This window comes from Aythya marila (assembly GCF_965140915.1).
Source record: "Aythya marila genome assembly, contig: HAP1_HAP1_SCAFFOLD_153, whole genome shotgun sequence".
Classification (NCBI taxonomy): Eukaryota; Metazoa; Chordata; class Aves; order Anseriformes; family Anatidae; genus Aythya; species Aythya marila.
In genome coordinates, this window is record NW_028137334.1 from 2,871,463 (window position 1) to 2,893,761 (window position 22,299).

Sequence of the window (22,299 nt, forward strand, 5' to 3'; positions counted from 1 at the left end):
GGCCCAGCAGGAGAGGGTGGCAGTGGCAAGAGAGCAGCTCTGCATGCACCAAACATTGGTGCTCCCTGGCCGTGCTGCTGGGATGGGACTCTTTTCCTCTGCACACAGGCACTGTCCCTGCAGAGCCAGACCAGGTCTCAGAGGAAGGACGCCAGACAAAGTAGGCAGTGCAGGCTCCTTTATTTTGTTTCAATTCACAGAGAGCCCAGCTCCTCATGTATAGAGTCTTTGAGCTACACTTGACAAGTAGACAATGAAATGGAAATGTCACGAACTATATTATTTTAATGGGCAAAATAAGCCAAATTAAAACTATGAAAAACCTCTAATAAAAATGCTTCCAAGCACACAAACAAACAAAAGGATATTGCCTACAGGAGTAGTAATTCACATTATGAGTCAGATGCAGAAGCAGACTGGAAATATACTGTGTCTTAAACACATCCAGTCACCAATTTCCACAGGGCAGTCTTGAGGTCCTTGTTCCTCATGCTGTAGATGAGGGGGTTCACTGCTGGAGGCATCACCGAGTACAGAACTGTTACCACCAGGTCCAGGGATGGGGAGGAGATAGAGGAGTGCTTTAAGTAGGCAAATAAGGCAGTGCTGAGAGACAGAGAGGTCAGGTGAGGGAGGCACGTGGAAAAAGCTTTGTGCCATCCCTGCTCAGAGGGCATCCTCAGTACAGCCCTGAAGATCTGCACATAGGAAATAACAATGAAAACAAAACAACCAAAGGCTAAACAGACACTAAAAACAAGTGCCCCAACTTCCCTGAGGTAGTCATCTGAGCAGGAGAGCTTGAGGATCTGGGGGATTTCACAGAAGAACTGGTCCACAGCATTGTCATGACAGAGGGGCAGGGAAAATGTATTGGCAGTGTGCAGGACAGCATTGAGAAAGCCACTGCCCCAGGCAGCTGCTGCCATCTGGGCACAAGCTCTGCTGCCCAGGAGGGTCCCATAGTGCAGGAGCTTGCCACAGCCTTTGCTCCTCTCCAAACCTGGCTGTCCTACGGACTCTCAGACCTGCAACTCTTTCCTTGCTGGCTGCAGACCCATGTGCATGGACTGTCACTCCGGATCTGAGCTGAGTGTGATAACTCAGACCACCCAGCCAGGATTATGACACCAATGAATTATTCTTTGAAGAGCTAAGAAATACCTCAAGATCAGTTGCCCTTGTCCTTATGAGGAATTCAATGTGCCAGTCATCAACTGTGACTACCACATGGCCAACACAAGCAGGTCCAGGAGGTTCCTAAAGCACCTTGAAGATAACTTTTTGGTTCAGGTGCTAAGGGAGCCAACTAGAAAAGGTGCCCTCCTAGATCTGTTGCTGGAGAACAGAGTGGGTCTTGTGGGAGATGTGGCAATTGGTGGCCATCTTGGTCATAATGACCATGAAGTTGTTGAGTTTGAAATTTTTGGTGACAGGAGGAAAACTGCCACCAAAACTTCAGTCCTGGATATGGGGAGAGCAGACTTCAGGCTGCCTGGAGAACTAGTTAGCAAGGTCCCCTGGGAAACTGCTTTTGAAGGCATTGGCGTCCATCAGTGCTGGTTAGTCTTAAGTGCTGCCTCCTAAAAGCACAGGATCAGGCAATTCCAAAATATCAGCAATGAGACTGTGGTGCTCTAATGATGAGCTGTCTCCTCATAGGCCTCAGTGGCAGAGACAACAGCCATAGTCATAGGTATAAATATCTTGGTCTTGTTGGGACTTTCAGCCTTGCTAAGTCCTTGTTCCTCTGCAGACCAGGATATCCTAGGGACTCCCAGACGTACACCTCTTTCCCTACTGGCTGTAGACCTTTATCCGTGTGTCCTGGTTTCAGTTAGAACAGAATTAATTTTCTTCCTAGTAGCTGGTGGAATGCTGTGTTTTGGCTTAGGATGAGAAGAGGGTGAGCAAAAGACTGTCGTGGTTTAACCCGGCTGGCAGCTAAACACCACGCAGCCGTTTGCTCACCCTCCCCCTCCCTCTCTGGGACGGGGGAGAGAAATGGAAAGTGAAGCCCGTGAGTTGAGATAAAGACAGTTTAATAAGACAAGATAATAATAATAATAATAATAATAATAATAATAATAATAATAATAATAATAATAATAATAATAATAATACAATGATGATAATAGTACTACTGCTAATAATATGTACAAACAAGTGATGCACAATGCAATTGCTCACCACCCGCTGACCGATGCCCAGCTTAACCCCAAGCAGTCCGGCCCCCTCCCCCGGCTAGCCACCCCTATATATTGTTTAGCATGACGTCAGATGGTATGGAATACCCCTTTGGCTAGTTCGGGTCACCTGTCCTGGGTCTGTCCCCTCCCAGCTCTTACTGCACCCCCAGCCTGCCCGTTGGCAGGACAGAGCGAAAGGCTGAGATGTCCTTGGCTTGGTATAAGCACTGCTCTGCAACAATTAAAACATCGGGGTGTTATCAACACTCTTCTCATCCTAAGCCAAAACACAGCATTCCACCAGCTACTAGGAAGAAAATTAATTCTGTTCTAACTGAAACCAGGACACCGTGTCATGTCACACCAGATCCGAGCTGAGAAAGACGACTCAGACTTTCTTGGTGGCCGTGTTCCTTGTAAGGCAGCTCTGTAGGAAGCTGGCCTGGTTCCTGGTGAGCAGGCACCACTGCTTGTATGGTATCTCTCGTGGTGCCCAGGCCCTCTTCCTCCTGGGCACAGCTCACTCAGCAGGGTCCCAGTCTGCCCCTATGTGTGGGGTTATTCTTCTTCTGTTGCAGGACTAGGCTTTTCTCCTTCAAAATGTCAAGAAGTTTCTGTAGGCAAAATCCTGCTGTTTCTCCAGGTTCCCCTGGACAGATGTTCCACTGTGTCAGCTGTTAATGTCTACAGGCAGATGGCTCACCCTGATTGTGATGTCTCTAGCAGCATTGGCAGTTGCAGGAGAGTTTGGACAATACAGGGGTAACTAGTTGAATGGAGTTGCAGCACAGACTCACAGAGGGCTCGAGCATAGAAGGCTGCCAGAGTCCACCTTTTCTGTGCTTCCTTCTCATGCCTTCTGTCATTTTGTTTGGAGCTTTGTCTTAAATCTTGGAAGGCTTTGCAGGGAGAAAAATAGAAGGGCCAAAGCCTAACTGGAGATCAGTCTGGCTGTTACCATCAAAGACAATAAAAATGTTTTTAGAAATACACAAGAAGGGGAGGATTAAGGAGAATCTTCATACTTTGTTGGATGTGGAGGGAAACATTTTGACAATAGATGAGAAAAAGACTGAGGTATTTAATGCCTTCTTTGCCTCAGTCTTTAGCAGCAAGACCAGTTGTTCCCCTGGTACTCAGCCCCTGAGCTGGTAGATAGGTACAGGGAGATGACAAAGGGGTGACACTTCTCACAACTTCTTCACTCTCCCTTTCTCCTTCTCCTCCCCTTTCTCTTCCAGGCTAGTTACAATAGCTTCAAAGGTCTCAGTATCCTGGGGATGGTCAAACCAGCTTGTTCCTATTGTGATGTCTCCTGAATGTGCTTCAGATTTTGTTTAAGGTTAAACAAGTACTTGAGAGTGCCATCCAGAAGTCTGCCCCAAGGCAGGAGACTTAGTAGAGGCTAGGAGTATGGGAGGATACTAGCAGGCACCTAGAGCAGTGGGCACATCCAATACCTTGGAACTTCACCTCTGAGCAAGTGCAGAATCCTAAAAAAAATGGTGAAATGCATGAAAAAGGTGATTTCTGAAAAGATACAAATCGCTGCAAAGAGCTGGGGCTTTTCCTATGTATAGAAGACACAGCCAATGCTACTCCAAGTCCAGTGACAGGCCCTCCCGCAACTCCACCCTGTGTGACGGTCCCTGCTGCCACTCCAATTCCTCCGAAAGGCCCTGCAGCCACAGCAACTCCTGCGATGGGCCCTGCAGACACTCCAACCCCTGTGACAGGCCCTGCAGCCACTCCAGCCCCTCTGATCCTCTGATGGGCCCCATGGCTGGGCCAGAGAACCAACCTGTGCCACTATTGGTTACACCTATATGCAAGAGAAAAAAATGGATGAAAAAAAAAACTTTTTTTTTTTTTTTTTGAAAGGAAAGAAACTCCTATGCAGACAAGAAAGGAGGAAGAAGACAAGGGAAGACAAGGAATGCTTTGACAAAGTTGGGCCATCAAGGAAGAAGGAGGGCAAAGAGGAAGAGATCAGAAAAGCATCAGTAACCACAAGACCCCTATCCCAGATTTGTGAGGCCTTGGGGACACCTCAAGGGAGCCCAATCATAGAATCATAGAATATCCTGAGTTGGAAGGGACCCTTAAGGATCATCAAGTCCAACTCTTGACACCGCACAGGTCTACCCAAAAGTTCAGACCATGTGCCTAAGTGCACAGTCCAATCTCTTCTTAAATTCAGACAGGCTCGGTGCAGTGACCACTTCCCTGGGGAGCCTGTTCCAGTGTGCAACAACCCTCTCTGTGAAGAACCCCCTCCTGACGTCCAGCCTAAATTTCCCCTACCTCAGCTTAACCCCCTTCCCGCGGGTCCTGTCACTGGTGTTAATGGAGAAAAGGTCTCCTGCCTCTCGACACCCCCTTACGAGGAAGTTGTAGACTGTGATGAGGTCTCCCCTCAGCCTCCTCTTCTCCAGGCTGAACAGGCCCAGTGACCTCAGCCGTTCTTCGTACGTCTTCCCCTCCAGGCCTTTCACCATCTTCGTAGCCCTCCTCTGGACACTCTCCAACAGTTTCATGTCCTTTTTATACTGTGGTGCCCAGAACTGCACACAGTACTCGAGGTGAGGCCGCACCAGCGCAGAGTAGAGCGGGACAATCACCTCCCTTGACCTACTAGCGATGCCGTGCTTGATGCATCCCAGGACACGGTTGGCCCTCCTGGCTGCCAGGGCACACTGCTGGCTCATATTCAACTTGCTGTCTACCACGACCCCCAGATCCCTCTCTTCTAGGCTGCTCTCCAGCGTCTCATCGCCCAGTCTGTACATGCAGCCAGGGTTTCCCCGTCCCAGGTGCAGGACCCGGCACTTGCTCTTATTGAACTTCATGCGGTTGGTGATCGCCCAGCTCTCCAACCTATCCAGATCCCTCTGTAAGGCCTTTACGCCCTCATTTGAGTCCACAACTCCTCCAAGTTTGGTGTCATCAGCAAACTTGCTCAAAATACCCTCTATTCCTACATCCAGATCGTTTATAAAAATATTGAAAAGTACCGGTCCTAAAATGGAGCCTTGAGGGACCCCACTGGTGACCGCCCGCCAGCCTGACACAGCCCCATTTACCATAACCCTTTGGGCCCTGCCCGTTAGCCAATTGCTCACCCATCGTATGATGTTTTTATTTAGCTGTATGGTGGACATTTTGTCCAGGAGGATCCTATGGGAAACCATGTCAAAAGCCTTGCTGAAGTCCAAAAAAATCACATCAGCTGGTTTCCCTTGGTCCACCATACGGGTGATCTTATCATAAAAGGAAATCAGGTTAGTTAGGCAGGACCTACCCTTCACAAACCCATGCTGGCTGGGACCAATGACTGCTTTGTCCCCCAGGTGCGCTTCAATAAGTTCAAGAACCAACTTCTCCATGATTTTACCAGGCACTGATGTGAGACTGACAGGCCTGTAATTGCTAGGGTCTTCTTTCTGACCCTTCTTGAAAATCGGCACATTTGCCAGCTTCCAGTCTACCGGGACCTCTCCAAATTCCCAGGATCGTTGAAAAATAATTGAGAGAGGTTCCGCGATGACGTCCGCCAGCTCTTTCAGCACCCGGGGATGAATCCCATCCGGACCCATGGACTTGTAGGGATCCAGGTGGAGTAGCAAATCCCGCACATGTTCAGGGTCGGTTGGGAGTTTGACATCCCCACCATCCCAGTCCTCCAGCTCAGGGCACCCTGGGTCCTGAAGCCCATCATCGGCATTGAAGACAGAGGCAAAGAAGGTGTTAAGCATCTCTGCTTTGCCTATGTCATTGTCTGTGAAGAGACCTTCCCTATCAAGGAGCGGCCCTATGTATTCTTTAGTTCTCCTTTTTCCATTCACATATCTAAAAAAAACCTTTTTATTTTCTCTCACAGACACAGCCAGCTTCAACTCTAGGTGTGCTTTGGCCACACGAACTTTCTCCCTACAAACACAAACAGCATCCCTGTATTCTTTCCATGACACCTGGCCCTCCTTCCAGTAGCGAAACACTCTCTGTTTCCACCTAATCTCCATTAGAATGTTCCTGGTCAGCCACGCCGGCCTCCTGCCCCGCCTGCCTGACTTGCGATATTTAGGAATTGCCTGATCTTGTGCTTCTAGGAGGCATCGCTTAAAGAATGAGCAGCACTGGTGGACATCGAGGCCTTCAAGAGCAGTTTCCCAGGGGACCTTGCTGACTAGTTCCCTGAGCAGCCTGAAGTCCGCTTTCCCCATATCTAGGGATGAGGTTTTGGTGGCACTTTTCCTTCTGTCACCGTAAATTTTGAACTCAACCACTTCATGGTCGCTATGACCAAGGCGGCCACCAATCACCACATCTCCCACCAGACCTTCTCTGTTTTCTAGCAACAGGTCTAGGAGGGCACCTTTCCTAGTTGGCTCCGTTAGCACCTGCACCAAGAAGTTATCATCTAGGTGCTTCATGAACCTCCTGGACTTGCTCGTGTCAGCCGTGTGGCACTCCCAGTTAACGTCTGGCAAGTTGAAGTCCCCCATAAGGACAAGGGGAGTTAATCTCGAGGCCTCTCTTAGTTCTGTAAAGAATAATTTATCGGCGCTATCGTCCTGGCCAGGCGGTCTGTAATAGACTCCCACAACGACATCCCCTTTATTCGTTCGTCCCTTGATCCTTACCCAGAGGCTCTCAACTTTGCCATCGCCGACCTGAAGTTGCACACAGTCCAGCCCCTGCTTCACATACATCGCCACCCCACCACCTCGCCTACCCTGCCTGTCCCTTCTGAAGAGCCTGTAACCATCTATCGCAACACCCCAGTCACAGGACTCATCCCACCAGGTTTCACTTATGCCGATGATGTCGTAGTTGCGGGACTGGGCCAGGACTTCTAGCTCATCCATTTTATTCCTCATACTGCGTGCGTTCGTGTAGGAGCACTTCAGGTGCGTCTCCTTACACTCAGCACCTTGTGGATCTGACCAAAGGACCTCACTGGCACACAGCCCCTCTGATTCTAGCGTACCATCCCTTAGGTCTTCACCAGCGTGCCTGGTTTTAGCCCCTTCCCCCTTCGACTCTAGTTTAAAGCCCTATCTATCAGCCCTGCCAACTCCTGACCAAAGATCCTTACCCCTCTCCGAGAGAGGTGCATCCCATCCGGTGCCATCAGGCCCGGTGTAGCATAGACCTTCCCGTGATCAAAGAACCCAAAATTCTGCCGGTCACACCAGTCTCGAAGCCACGAGTTTATGTGAACAGCACGCCTTTCAGCTTCAATCCCCCCTATCGGAAGGACAGAGGCAAACACAACCTGCGCCCCTGATCCTCTAAGTAGTCGCCTCAAATCCCTAAAGTCTCTTTTGATCGCCTTCGGACTTCTCGTTGCTACTTCATCGCTACCAGCCTGAAAGACCAGTAGCGGGTAGTAGTCAGTGGGCCGTACCAGGCGCTTGACTTTCTTGGCAAAGTCTCTCACCCGAGCCCCAGGGAGGCAACAGACCTCTCTGCGGGTTGGGTCCGGTCGGCATATCGGTCCCTCTGTCCCTTTCAGGAGGGAGCCCCCCATAACAATAGCCCTTCTTTCTTTTTTGAAGGATGATGTGGCAATGCGACGTGTAGGTCGCCTTGTCTTTGGCGCCCCCTCCAACTGGGACGGGTTTTTATCTACTTTGTCATTCAGATTGTCTTGTTCTAGTCCTTCATATCGATTATTTAAGGGTAGATGAGAAGGTGAGGTGGGCAGAGAGAGGGCTCGCCTACCACCCTGAATAGGCACCTGCCTCCATTCTCCCCCTTGATCTAGGTCTCCTCCCGCTGCCTGGCAGGAGGAGGGAATCTCCGTCTTCTGCATAACAGGAGACGCCTGTGCTGTGGCAGGCTCGTGAGCCTGCCTCAGAGAGGGTAGAGTGCACCTCCACCAGTCAATTTCCATCTCTGATTCCCTGATGCTCCTGAGCCTGTTCACCTCCTCCTGGAGCTCCGCTACCTGGCTGAGCAGTTCTTCAACCTGGGCACACCTCCCACAGGCATACCCACCACTGCTGTCGGAGACTGACAGAAGGCTGGGGCACACTCTGCAGCCCAGGACCTGGACGGCTGCGTGTTTCCCCGAGCCCTCCGTCTGAGTAGCCACACTGGTGACTGTGGCTGGAGATGCCGCACGAGATGCGGAGGCCACGGTTTTCTGCCTGGTTGATACCATGGTCAGGTTCTACGCAAGCAGGTTACAAGCACCGAAGGGAGAGGCAGCTGCAACAGAGCGACGATGGGCCCCCCGCTCGCCCTGCCCGCACGAACTGCCGCGCCACGCCCTGTTTGCCTGTCCTGGTCGCCGCGCTCCTGGTCGCTCGCGCTCCCTAGGGGCAACTTTTAAACAGCCTGGGAGGGGGCGTTGCTGGCTCCGCCCGCGCCTCGTCAGCCTCCCTCGCGAGGACTGCCGGGTCCCGGCGGCTCCCCCGAGTGGCCTCGATGCTGGACAAAAAGCCCTGCCCGCCTCGGTCCCCTGCTCCGCTGCAGAACACGTCTGCCCCGGAGCCGATCGCCTCAGCAAATAGCGCAGAGCAAGCGATGCCACGGTCGGGTGCTGTGCTGCTGAGCTGGGCCAGGCTCCTGGGCCCAAGGGGAGCTCCTGGCAAGCGGGCAGTGTGGCAAATAGACAGCTCAGCCCAGGAGCAGCTCCTCCGCACAGAGCAGGCTCTGACCACAGGTGGCACGGGGAGAGAAGGAGAGAGTGATTGGAGGCAGCAAGGAGTGCAACAACAGAGGGCAGTGTGTGGCAGGACAGATCTGCAGACTCTTGACACTGTGAGTCTCTGGCAGCAGGGCAATGCAGATGGGGTTTCCAGACAGGTCTTCTACAGCTGGCACATCTGATGGCTGATAGCTTCTCTCAGGATGGCTCTTTCTGTTTCTCCAGCACAGAGTACAAGATGCTGTAGAGAAGGGCATTGATGATTGGATTTTTCAAGGGGAAGACCAAAGCAGGGGCTACCCAAAGGGTAAGAATTTTTCTGCAGTCTGTGCTTGCAGATTCTTGCAGTGGAAGGCAGGCAGGCTTCATGGTAATGGGTTGTCAGGTAATGTCATGGTAATGTCTGTCCCTCCCTAGCCTTGCCTCCTCTGGCAGCACCATGGTGCCGTTCCTCCTGGCTTCTCCACGTGGCTGTGCTGCTGCTGTTCTTGTTTCCAGGCTGGCTGGGGATGAGGGTTTCACATGCACATGGAGTGAGCTCTTAGTGTGCTTGGGGGAAGGGGAGTACGGGGACAGGCTGAAGGGGCTGGAGATGTTCATTTTGTGCATGGATTCAGCAGTGCCCTGCTCCTTTTCAGATGAACATGTGAGTGTAATTATCCCACAGCTCACAGAAATGCCAGCAGAAGAGAACAGCCTTTATGGACAGACTGGCTGTCCCCTCTGAAGGAACACTCTGCACTAAAGGGACAGTCCACTTGTCTCTGTGGAGCCACAAGATTTCACTTGGAGTGCAGCAGGAATGACCGTATACAGAAATGAAATCCGTAGAGCCTTGCTCTGCAGTTATGTGAATTTAGAAAGGCAACGTGGATAATAACCTGATATGAGGAGTGAATTTTATTTGTGATTACCACATTCCCCTTTCCTTATTATTATAGGTGAGGACTGACTACAACACTGCCCACAGCAGAATGTCCTACTCCCAGGGTCACCCTCAGGCAGCATCAGTCACAACTCAAGAAAGGGACCTGCAAAATATATGATTAATACTCTGAAATTGAATTAGTGCTTATCAAATAATTCTGTTGTACTTTCTTACTGCCTTTTACCTCTGTGGCCAGGACCCCATGCCTAGAACTAGCAAATGCCCAACAGCAGCTCCATCACTGAGTTCCTCCTCCTGGCATTCACAGACACGCGGGAGCTGCAGCTCCTGCACTTTGGGCTCTTCCTGGGCATCTACCTGGCTGCCCTCCTGGGCAACGGCCTCATCCTCACCACCGTAGCCTGTGACCACTGCCTCCACAGCCCCATGTACTTCTTCCTCTTCAACCTCGCCCTCCTTGACCTAGGAGCCATCTCCACCACTATCCCCATAGCCGTGGCCAATTCCCTCTGGAACACCAGGGCCATTTCCTATGCAGGATGTGCTGCACAGGTCTTTCTTTTTCCCTTTCTGATGTCAGCAGAGTATTTTCTTCTCGCTGTCATGTCCTATGACCGCTATGTTGCCATCTGCAAGCCCCTGCACTACAGGACCCTCCTGATCAGCAGAACTTGTGCCCAGATGGCAGCAGCTGCCTGGGGCAGTGGGGTTCTCTATGCTCTGCTGCACACTGACAATACATTTTCCCTGCCCCTCTGCCAAGGCAATGCCATGGACCAGTTCTTCTGTGATCCCCCAGATCCTGAAGATCTCCTACCTGAGGAGTTTTTGGGTGCTTGTGGTTGGTGTCTGGTTAGCGTCCGTGTGCTTTGTTTTAATTCTTTTTTCTTATGTTCAGATCTTCAGGGCTGTGCTGAGGATGCCTTCAGAACAGGGGCGGCACAAAGCCTTTTCCACATGCCTCCCTCACCTGTTTGTGGTCTCCCTGTTTATCAGCACTGCCCTTTTTGTCTACCTGAAGTCCCCCTACATGTCCTCTCCATCCCTGAACCTGGTAGTGGCAGTTCTGTACTCGGTGATGCCTCCAACACTGAACCTCCTTATCTACAACATGAGAAACAGGGAGCTCAAGTGGGCTATTAGGAAAGTGATTTCATGGATGCTTCTGAATAGAGACAAATTTCCCCTCTTTTTCTAGAAATGACTTAACTTGGTACCTCCCCTCAGGCCTGGTCCATCTTTCATTGTCAATATTGTTATTGTTCTCTTTGGTATCATTTGATTTATTGTGCTCTTAGAGTAATATCTCTTTTTTACCCTACTTCTGCTCAGGATTGACACTTCTCTGTTTGCTCTTGAGGCTCTACAAGTATGTGTCCAACAGAAGGTCAGAGCTGACTCTTACATAGGATCTGCAAAATAAAATGGGATCTTCACAGTGCACTGTCTGAAGGCTTGGCTGTTTTTTCAAGGTTGTTACCAAGCTTTCCAGAAACTTGTGCCTCTTTCCATCACCTATCAGACACTTTCCATCATCTATCAGTGATCATGGTCATCCAGAGAGGTTCTGGGTGAGTAGAGACTTGCAAATGTGATGCCCATCTGTAAGAAAGTTCATACGGAGGACCCAGGAAACTACAGGCCAGTCAGCCTGACTTCGGTGCCAGGAAAGGTGATTGGACAGGTCATCTTGAATGCAATCATGCAGCATATGCGGGACCACCAGGGGATCTGGCCCAGTCAGTATGGGTTCAGGAAAGGCAAGTCCTGCCTGACCAACCTCATCTCTTTTTATGACCAGTGACCTGCCTGGGGGATGAGGGAAAGCCTGTTGACATAGTCTACCTAGATTTCAGCAAGGCCTTTGCCATTTGGTAATTCAGATACCATTGCCTACATCATCTGGTCCTTTAACAGGCAGGAGAGGTCGACACGTCACAGATTTGCTCTCTGCAAGGAGTGAGGGGTGGCATGAAAACTCCAGGGGAGGGAGAGTTTTGTGGTAACTGGGCTCCATGCAGAACAGAAAATCATCATTTTATGGCTGTAGGCCCAAGTTAGGCTAAAGACCTGAGCTGGGCTGTAGGCCCACTGCCTCCAATTTTTTTAACCATTTCAAACATTTCACTTCAATCAGCACACTTCAATCAGCTGAAATGATTGAGCACTCCTAATACAATATTTGAGTTGTCCCATGACATTTTTTTTCCCCCTTGGATGTTTATTACAGCAAGAGAAAAAATACCAATATTCCTCTGTACTTGTATTGCCAGAACTCTGTCTCTTATGCACTGCACTTCATCTCCCCAGTCTTTCTGGTATTTCCACCTGGCTTTATGAAATAAACCATGTTGGAAGTCTCTTTTCCAGCATGCTATCTGGACATGTGCACTCCCCATTCTTCTCCAGATTCCCCTCCCCTCACTCTTAGATCATTCAGATAACTCTCACTTGTACACCTGGTTCTCAGAACCTGGGGAATCTTCAACCATGCCTATATTTCACTTTTCTATCTCATCATCCCAATACCCAACTCTGCAATTGCATTTCTAGTCATCATTTCCTACCCATGTCAAACATTTCTTGTATAGTCATCCTTGTGGAAGGTGCGCCTCATCAGAGGCAACTTGGATTTGTCTCACTGTTGAGGACTGTGAGGTTTGCTTGTTTGTGGTTAAATGTTAATAACAACGACATCAAAAATGGCCTGTGTGCAGCCAGTTGTCTGAGGAAAGGAGGTGGGACTTGGAGAAAAGATGCTGTAACATCCCTCTGTGGACTTCAGTGGAGAAGTCTGGTGTAAGGAAAAGTGATGCAAGTCCCAGGTGGCTGATGAGAGAAGTGGTGGGGATGGAGAGCTGAGCAGCAAGGTTGTCCATACAGTCTAGGACTTCCAGGGACTGCTTTTCCACCTATACAGACCTCCTTAGGAGACACATTGAATCCATGACAACTAGAGAATGATGCTATCAGTTCTTCTGAAAACTCTAAACTAATGTAAAATGATATTAAATAAAGAAAATTCTCTTAGAAATCTGGTCATTGAATACTTTCTCTTTAAACTGCATTCTTGAAACCTCACTAATTAACTGTGTAAGTCTGAAAGACTGGATGAAAATGGCTGAATGGTAATGAGCCCCATGGCGCATTTGGTGCTGTTTCCATGAACTTCAGGTAGTGAAAGGAGAATGATGTAACTGCAGGAGAAGTAAAAGTCAGAAGGAGACTTTGAAGTGTCTAGGAGCATTAATGGGCCCCAGTGAGGGTCATTACTGACAAAGCCTCCCCATGGACTTGTTAGAGCACACAATTGGAAGCCATGATTGCAGGTAGACAAAGGCACTGGGCAGGAGACTCTGATGCTGAGTAAAGGCCTTGGTTTGTTTGGTGAGGCAGAAAGGCCAAGCCCTGGCCCCCAGCCCCTGGGCAGGGAGATCCTGTCCCTCACCCGTGGCTCAGGGCTCTTTCTGGGGCAGTGGGATGTGGGGTGTGTGATGTTGTGTGAAGGACAATGCTATGACACCTGCTGGCCTCCCCACTGGGTTGCAAGGAGGCAACAAGGCCCCATTGTCATGAGCACAGCATGTCTCCTCATGAGCCTCAGTAGCAGAGACAACTGCCATAGCCAAAGGGACAAAGACCATGGTGCTGCTGGGGCCTTCCAGCCTTGCCAGTACACTCAGTCTTCTCCACCACAGGCTGTCCTGCACTGTCCAATTCTTGCCCTGTTCTATCTACTGGCTGTAGGAATGCACTTCACTTCTCCCCCTTGCTCTCATCCAGGCATTTCCTTACTTTCACTGATATCTGCCCACCCTCCCTGGCTGTCCTTTGAAACACAGTGGCATGGGCTGACCACAGACTCCTTCTGGGTGATGTCAGGCAGCACAGCACTACCCTTTCAGTGACATTTCCTCCTCCCCATGCCCACTCTTCACCTTCCAAGCAGCACTTTGTCCCCCTTTTGACTCTCTCCTGCTATTTCCCACCACGAGAGAATCCTCACCAGGATCTTCCAAGCCACATGCCTGCTGCTGGCCTTCCAGTTTCTCAGATGGATGTAACCAAGTTGTGTGCCTCTTTCTGTCCCACCATGTGCTCAGGCAGAAGGGACTTGAAAACCCACACCCAAGGTCTCTTCCTGCATGGGGCCTGTCAGGCTCTCAGACAGAGGGCATTTCACAATCAGTGTGCCAAGCAGGTGCCTTCTGCTGCCTTATCAGGGATGCTGGACGGTGTAAGTGGAAAAGCACAGATGTTAGCCAGGAGGCAAGGGCTGACACATCAGCTGCTTCAGGAAGCAGTCACCTCATAGGCCCTGTCCCCAGCCATGTTACTGCTGCTGGCCTGTGTGCTCCAGAGTCAGAGGTGAGCAGATGGTTCCAATGGATTTGAAATTTCTGATGCGGTTGCTCAATGGCTCCTCTGTGCTTGGCACCATCCAGAAAGGATCTGAAAGTGTGCTCCATACTGTAGTTTGAGTTAATAACGACATTCAGCAGTGTTGGCCCAAGTGCTGCTCACTGATGGATGCTGCCAGAAACTGCCTGACAGGAGAACTTTGCAGCACGGATGACACCTGGACCTGATTGTCCAGCATGCTTCCCACCCACAGCCTCATTCATTTGTTAAGTCCACATAGCATCAACCAGGCTATGAGAAGTCTCTGGGAGACAAAGTCACAGGCCAAGGTGCAGGTAGACAGCATCCCTTTCTTTCCCCTCACCTATGGGTTCAGCAATCCTGTTTTTGTCCTTCAAGTGCCCAGAGGTAGCTATGGAGAACATCTCCCATCACCTTCCCAGGGACTGAGATGAGGCTGACCAGCCTTAATTCTTTCCACACATTTTTTTTTTCCTCTTCTGGAAGACAGGTTTGATGTCATTCCAAGTCTCCAGAAAGCTTTCTGGTCCCTCTGGCACATTTGCTGACACAGTCCAGGAAGGCAGGGGAGGGTGATGCAGGAGACAGGCAAGCACACACAAGACTTTCCCTTGCACACCCAAAGGCAGGGCATTGCAGTGGTTGTGGTGTCCCTCTGGCACCTGCTGCCTCTCCCAGATGCTGGGAGGCACCTCAGCCCCACAGTGCATTTCTCTGCTCTGCACTCATCTGAGATGCCCCACAGCATGAGGAATGGACACATGCATTTGTGGGCACTTGTGCTCACTCAGGTTTGGCTAAGTACACGCACAAAATGTACACACTGAAGCCTCATCTGTGCAAGGCACGCAGGTGGACTTCTGACTGATCCATTCTGTGTCCTTCTGTGGAAGAACAAAACAACCTCTCTGAGCTGGGTTGAGAGCCAAAAAAGTCACCCAAGAAGTAACCAGGACAATATCCAGCCCTTGTTCTGTACCGTTTATATCATGACAGGTCCCAGACTTTCCAATAAGTCTTCATTAATCAGCACCCCACAATTAAAACACAGATATCATTCCCTTAGCCTATAGGCCACCTCTCTGAAATCTTCATAAAATGTTCAAGGAGTCCATTTAGTCCATGAATTGTGTTCTATGTGTTGTTGTGGCCCCACAGGACAGGAGAAGACATATGTTACATGGAGTGACAGGGCACCAATGCCAGCTCAGGTCATGTCACTGCTGCACTTGCACTACTTCTTGTGAGGCTTGTCTGCCATTGGTTCGAGTGGTACCTCCTACAGAACATGGCTGTGTGGTTCTTATCTGCCTGCTGGGTTAAACCACAGCACAGACCAGGCCGCAGAATCTGACATTGCAATGAGCTTCTCCCCTCACCCCTGCTCCAGCCTGGGCTTGTCCACTGGCCACAGTCCTTTAGAGATGTACCTGTTCCAACACATTGTTATTTATGAGCCACAGTCCCTTCAGAGCTTTACCTACTGTGTCATGGAACTACCAGTGGCCACGGATGCTTGCAGGTGTGCCTTCAGAGGTGTGCACTTACCCATGGGCAACATTCACTTCACAGGCATACCTGATCTAGTATGTCCTTTTCCATTCCAGAAGCATGATGTGGAGTTCTGGCCTGCAATGTAGAGATTCAATACAAAAACAATTCAAGCAAATGTGGGTCTGGGACATACATGTATTGGCTGATAGAGGACCATTAGGATCAGGCATTGGAAGAAGCCTGATTAGTTGTGGGGAAACCACAGGTATTGGTAAATCCTCAGAATACACGGGGTTGCATTTCAAGCCACAGCCAGTAAGGATGGAGAGAAGTTAGGACAGCTTTGGCAATTATCAGGCCAGACTGAACTGAGAATGTGAGTGTATGGTAAAAGTCTGCAGGGATGCAAGCACAGGTAGAGGAAAATGTAGGACAGGCTGTGGAGGGGGATGACAAAGGGCCATTTTGGGGCTGGAGCCCCCCCAGTGGAACTGATGGCCTCAGGGCTACAGCTGCAGCCTCTTCCACTAAGGCCCACCAGAGGACACTGGTCCCTTACAGCCCCAGGTCCTTGTTATCTCCTCAACAACACAGAGCCTGGCAAGTGTCCTACCAGTGCCCTACACTTGGAATTGCACACCCTGTCGTGGTTCCGCTCGAGTGGGCAGCCGAGCTCCACCACAGCCGCTCTCTCACTCCCCCTCCTCAAAGAGGAATGGGGAGAAAATATGTGAAAAGGGCTCAAGGATTGAGATAAGGACGAGAAAATCACGCAATAATTATTGTAACGGGCAAAACAGACTCGGCATAAGGAGATAGTAAGATTTATTGCCTATAACTAACAAGCGAGAGAAGTGAGAAAACAAAGGAAAAAAAAAAAAACCAAAAGCACCTTCCCCCCCCATCCACCCTTTTCCACCTCCTCCCCCCGAGCGGCGCAGGGGAACGGGGAATGGGGGTTATGGTCAGTCTACAGCACTTCTTCTCTGCCGCTCCTTCTCGGTCACTCTCGTCCCCTGTGCTGTGGGGTCCCACCCACAGGATGCAGTCCTTGATGAACTGATCCGGCGTGGGCTTCCCACAGGCAGCAGCTCTTCCAGAACTGCTCCAGATATGGGTCCGTACCACGGGGTCCATCCCTCAGGAGAAAACTGCTCCAACCTGGCTCCCCTACGGGCAGCAGCTCCTGCCAGATCACCTGCTCCTGCGTGGTCTCCTCTCCACGGGCTACAGGTCCGGCCCGGAATCTGCTCCGGCAGGGGCCTTCCACAGGCGGCAGCCTCCGTCGGTGCAGGGCCACCTGCTCCACCGTGGTCTCCTCCACGGGCTGCAGCGTGGAACCCTGCTCCACCGTGGTACTCCATGGGCTGCAGGGGGACATCCTGCTTCACCATGGTCCTCACCACAGGCCGCAGGGGACTTCTGCTCCGGCGCCTGGAGCACCTCTCCCCCTCCTTCTACACTGACCTTGGTGCAAGGCTGTTCTCCCACTCCCTTGACTCTCCCGGCTGCTGTGTGGCGCAGCGTTTTTTCCCTGTCTTAAATATGCTCTCACGGAGGCGCAAACAACATCGCTTATTGGCTCGGATCTGGAAAACAATGGGGCCCTTCCCAAACATGGGGCAGCTTCTAGATCTTTCTCACAGAAACCACCCCTATAGCCCCCTGCTACCAAAACCTTGCCACGTAAACCCACTACACACCCCACATCACACTGCCCCTGCCAGAGCCCTGAGCAGCCCAGGAAGTGCAGGATCCCTCTTCTCAGGGGATGTGCTCAGGCCTTGGCCATCCTCCTTGGTTGAACACATCAATGGCTTTCTGAGCCACCTCCCCACTTGATTTTTCACCTGTAAACAGTGCCTCTGATTTCCTCCTTCACCATCTCCCAGGGACAGGCACCTCGTCTGGTTATTTTTCTCGTGGTTTCTTCTGGGATGGCCCTCATCGGGGTTGGCCAACACCCTCAAATATCTGGGGGCTTGCTTCTGTCCTTTACTTCTTCAGACTTGCTTCAGGATCTGCAGTTCAGGAACTTGGCAACAGAGGGCAAATCAACATGCAAAACTCCCTCACAAGCCAAGGCTCTGGGCATAATTCTCCTGAAGTCTTCAATTCTTATGGGGTTCATTAGGGAGATGTCAGGAGTCTTCTTAAAGGGACAGACTTCAAGAATAAGAATAATACAAAGTATAGGGAAGGATTTCTTCCTTGTTCTGTTTCTTTAGTTGTCTGCCGACAGAGAAAGTTATATCAACAATCTCCAACTGGTATTGATCCTGAATGTCTGCTAAGGGACTCTGAGCCTGTAGGGAAATCAAGACCCTTTCTGCCAGGCGCTCTATGCACAGTCTTCATCCCTAATCCTCAGCCCCACCCCTTCTCTCATCAGCCTCCTGGGACTGACAGCAGCTGTGATAAGCTCTGAGATTTTTCCACAAGCATTCCATCGGAATGTTTTCCAGGCCCTTGGCACCAATTCCCAGCTGCTTTCCTTGGAGAATGAGCTACTTGCAGGCACTAAAGGTAATGTCTTAATTGACAGCAATGAAAAATAAAAGGTACGGTCCAGTAAGAAATAAAAGACACTCTTCAGCTCCATATTAAACCCGTATTACCTCCACTTAGCCCAATTTCCACAATGGAAAACCTTAAAGAAGTGGAAAATATATATATTTTTGTGTCAGGCACAGACTTCAAGGCCACTAAAACCACTCCTTTCCCAGGACTTCATTTCCTGATATTCTCTTTTTGTACTCAGAGAGTCATATGCTGAAATCTGGAGCTCTCTTGATTTACAGAAGGAAGACAAGAGACAAAACCAAATTAAATATTGGTGTCTGTCGTGTTTTCAGCCATTCTTCCTACAACAAGGAGAGTATTGGAAATTCTGAGAGAATTTCTCCAGCTTCCTGATGCAAGACACTGGACTGGATCTTAGGGCTGAGGGACATTTTTTGAGGCTCCCAAAGGCACAGGAAAGTAAAAGGGGCATTAGTATGCTATGGATATGCTCCTTTTTCCTGTGGAGCATACAAAGGCATCCAGCTATGGACAGGCTCAAGGAGAGGGCTCGTCCTTCCTGCAGTCACCACTGCATTCCAGTCCTTGGGGTGGACCCAAGCTGAGGACTTGCTGATGAGTTTTGGGATGAGGTTCAGCATGCAGGTTGGGGAAGACTGTCTCACAGACATGTGCTGGACACCGACAGGGGAACAGCAGCAAACTGATATGGCTTCTGGGACATGTTTCCATCAGTGAAAGCCCTGACACAGGGCACAGGCATAGTTTTGATGCCACCCAACTGGAAAGATCGTTGCATTAAGGGCTGGAGAATATAGGACACCAATCAGTTCTTCCTCAGCCACTTCCTAGGCTTGGCAAAGTACCAGGAAAACATGGACTTGTGGCTCTGCATCATAAGAAGCATAGAATCTTAGAATCATTAAGGTTGCAAAAGACCTCCAAGATCTTCTGGTCCAACCATCCCCCTACCACCAATATCACCCACTAAGCCATGTCCCTAAGTACTACATCCAACTTTTCCCTCTGCACAACTTTCAGGCCAGTCTGCCCCAAGCCTGTAGCATTGCATGGGGTTGTTGTGGCCAAAGGGCAGGACGCAGCACTTAGCCATGGTGAACCTCATCCCACTGCACACAGCCCATCAATCCAGCCTGTCCAGGTTCCTCTACTGGGCCTTCCTACCCTCTGGCAGATCGACACTTCCCTCCACCATTTGTGTCATCTACAAACATTCTGGGGGTGCATTCAATTGACTCATCTAAATCATCAATAAAGATGTTAAAGAGGATGAACCTCAACACCAGCCCCTGAGAAACAAAACTCGTGACTGGTCACCAGCTGGATTTCGCTCCATTCACCACTACTCTCTGGGCCCAGCCACCCAGCCAGTTTTTAACCCAGAAAAGATTGTGCCCGTCCAAGCCATGGGCTGCCAGCTTCTCCAGGACAATACTGTCAAAGGCCTTGCTGAAGTCTAGGTAGTCTATGTCAGCAGGCTTTCCCGCATCCCCCAGGCAGGTCACTGGTCATAAAAAGAGATGAGGTTGGTCAGGCAGGACTTGCCTTTCCTGAACCCATACTGACTGGGCCAGATCCCCTGGTGGTCCCGCATATGCTGCATGATTGCATTCAAGATGACCTGTCCAATCACCTTTCCTGGCACCGAAGTCAGGCTGACTGGCCTGTAGTTTCCTGGGTCCTCCGTATGAACTTTCTTACAGATGGGCATCACATTTGCAAGTCTCTACTCACCCAGAACCTCTCTGGATGACCATGATCACTGATAGATGATGGAAAGTGTCTGATAGGTGATGGAAAGAGGCACAAGTTTCTGGAAAGCTTGGTAACAACCTTGAAAAAACAGCCAAGCCTTCAGACAGTGCACTGTGAAGATCCCATTTTATTTTGCAGATCCTATGTAAGAGTCAGCTCTGACCTTCTGTTGGACACATACTTGTAGAGCCTCAAGAGCAAACAGAGAAGTGTCAATCCTGAGCAGAAGTAGGGTAAAAAAGAGATATTACTCTAAGAGCACAATAAATCAAATGATACCAAAGAGAACAATAACAATATTGACAATGAAAGATGGACCAGGCCTGAGGGGAGGTACCAAGTTAAGTCATTTCTAGAAAAAGAGGGGAAATTTGTCTCTATTCAGAAGCATCCATGAAATCACTTTCCTAATAGCCCACTTGAGCTCCCTGTTTCTCATGTTGTAGATAAGGAGGTTCAGTGTTGGAGGCATCACCGAGTACAGAACTGCCACTACCAGGTTCAGGGATGGAGAGGACATGTAGGGGGACTTCAGGTAGACAAAAAGGGCAGTGCTGATAAACAGGGAGACCACAAACAGGTGAGGGAGGCATGTGGAAAAGGCTTTGTGCCGCCCCTGTTCTGAAGGCATCCTCAGCACAGCCCTGAAGATCTGAACATAAGAAAAAAGAATTAAAACAAAGCACACGGACGCTAACCAGACACCAACCACAAGCACCCAAAAACTCCTCAGGTAGGAGATCTTCAGGATCTGGGGGATCACAGAAGAACTGGTCCATGGCATTGCCTTGGCAGAGGGGCAGGGAAAATGTATTGTCAGTGTGCAGCAGAGCATAGAGAACCCCACTGCCCCAGGCAGCTGCTGCCATCTGGGCACAAGTTCTGCTGATCAGGAGGGTCCTGTAGTGCAGGGGCTTGCAGATGGCAACATAGCGGTCATAGGACATGACAGCGAGAAGAAAATACTCTGCTGACATCAGAAAGGGAAAAAGAAAGACCTGTGCAGCACATCCTGCATAGGAAATGGCCCTGGTGTTCCAGAGGGAATTGGCCACGGCTATGGGGATAGTGGTGGAGATGGCTCCTAGGTCAAGGAGGGCGAGGTTGAAGAGGAAGAAGTACATGGGGCTGTGGAGGCAGTGGTCACAGGCTACGGTGGTGAGGATGAGGCCGTTGCCCAGGAGGGCAGCCAGGTAGATGCCCAGGAAGAGCCCAAAGTGCAGGAGCTGCAGCTCCCGCGTGTCTGTGAATGCCAGGAGGAGGAACTCAGTGATGGAGCTGCTGTTGGGCATTTGCTAGTTCTAGGCATGGGGTCCTGGCCACAGAGGTAAAAGGCAGTAAGAAAGTACAACAGAATTATTTGATAAGCACTAATTCAATTTCAGAGTATTAATCATATATTTTGCAGGTCCCTTTCTTGAGTTGTGACTGATGCTGCCTGAGGGTGACCCTGGGAGTAGGACATTCTGCTGTGGGCAGTGTTGTAGTCAGTCCTCACCTATAATAATAAGGAAAGGGGAATGTGGTAATCACAAATAAAATTCACTCCTCATATCAGGTTATTATCCACGTTGCCTTTCTAAATTCACATAACTGCAGAGCAAGGCTCTACGGATTTCATTTCTGTATACGGTCATTCCTGCTGCACTCCAAGTGAAATCTTGTGGCTCCACAGAGACAAGTGGACTGTCCCTTTAGTGCAGAGTGTTCCTTCAGAGGGGACAGCCAGTCTGTCCATAAAGGCTGTTCTCTTCTGCTGGCATTTCTGTGAGCTGTGGGATAATTACACTCACATGTTCATCTGAAAAGGAGCAGGGCACTGCTGAATCCATGCACAAAATGAACATCTCCAGCCCCTTCAGCCTGTCCCCGTACTCCCCTTCCCCCAAGCACACTAAGAGCTCACTCCATGTGCATGTGAAACCCTCATCCCCAGCCAGCCTGGAAACAAGAACAGCAGCAGCACAGCCACGTGGAGAAGCCAGGAGGAACGGCACCATGGTGCTGCCAGAGGAGGCAAGGCTAGGGAGGGACAGACATTACCATGACATTACCTGACAACCCATTACCATGAAGCCTGCCTGCCTTCCACTGCAAGAATCTGCAAGCACAGACTGCAGAAAAATTCTTACCCTTTGGGTAGCCCCTGCTTTGGTCTTCCCCTTGAAAAATCCAATCATCAATGCCCTTCTCTACAGCATCTTGTACTCTGTGCTGGAGAAACAGAAAGAGCCATCCTGAGAGAAGCTATCAGCCATCAGATGTGCCAGCTGTAGAAGACCTGTCTGGAAACCCCATCTGCATTGCCCTGCTGCCAGAGACTCACAGTGTCAAGAGTCTGCAGATCTGTCCTGCCACACACTGCCCTCTGTTGTTGCACTCCTTGC

The 22,299-nt window shown here is 50.2% G+C and overlaps 1 protein-coding gene across 1 annotated transcript; it reads right to left on the minus strand.

The window, feature by feature from the left end:
- Nucleotides 1–434: 434 nt before the first annotated feature.
- LOC309890907 (olfactory receptor 14A16-like) lies at nt 435–21,204 on the minus strand (the record flags this gene model as incomplete). Its single annotated transcript, XM_082785299.1, has 2 exons — nt 435–830; nt 20,683–21,204. 2 exons carry the CDS (start codon nt 21,202–21,204, stop codon nt 435–437), a joined length of 918 nt encoding a protein of 305 aa, XP_082641425.1.
- Nucleotides 21,205–22,299: the final 1,095 nt, after the last annotated feature.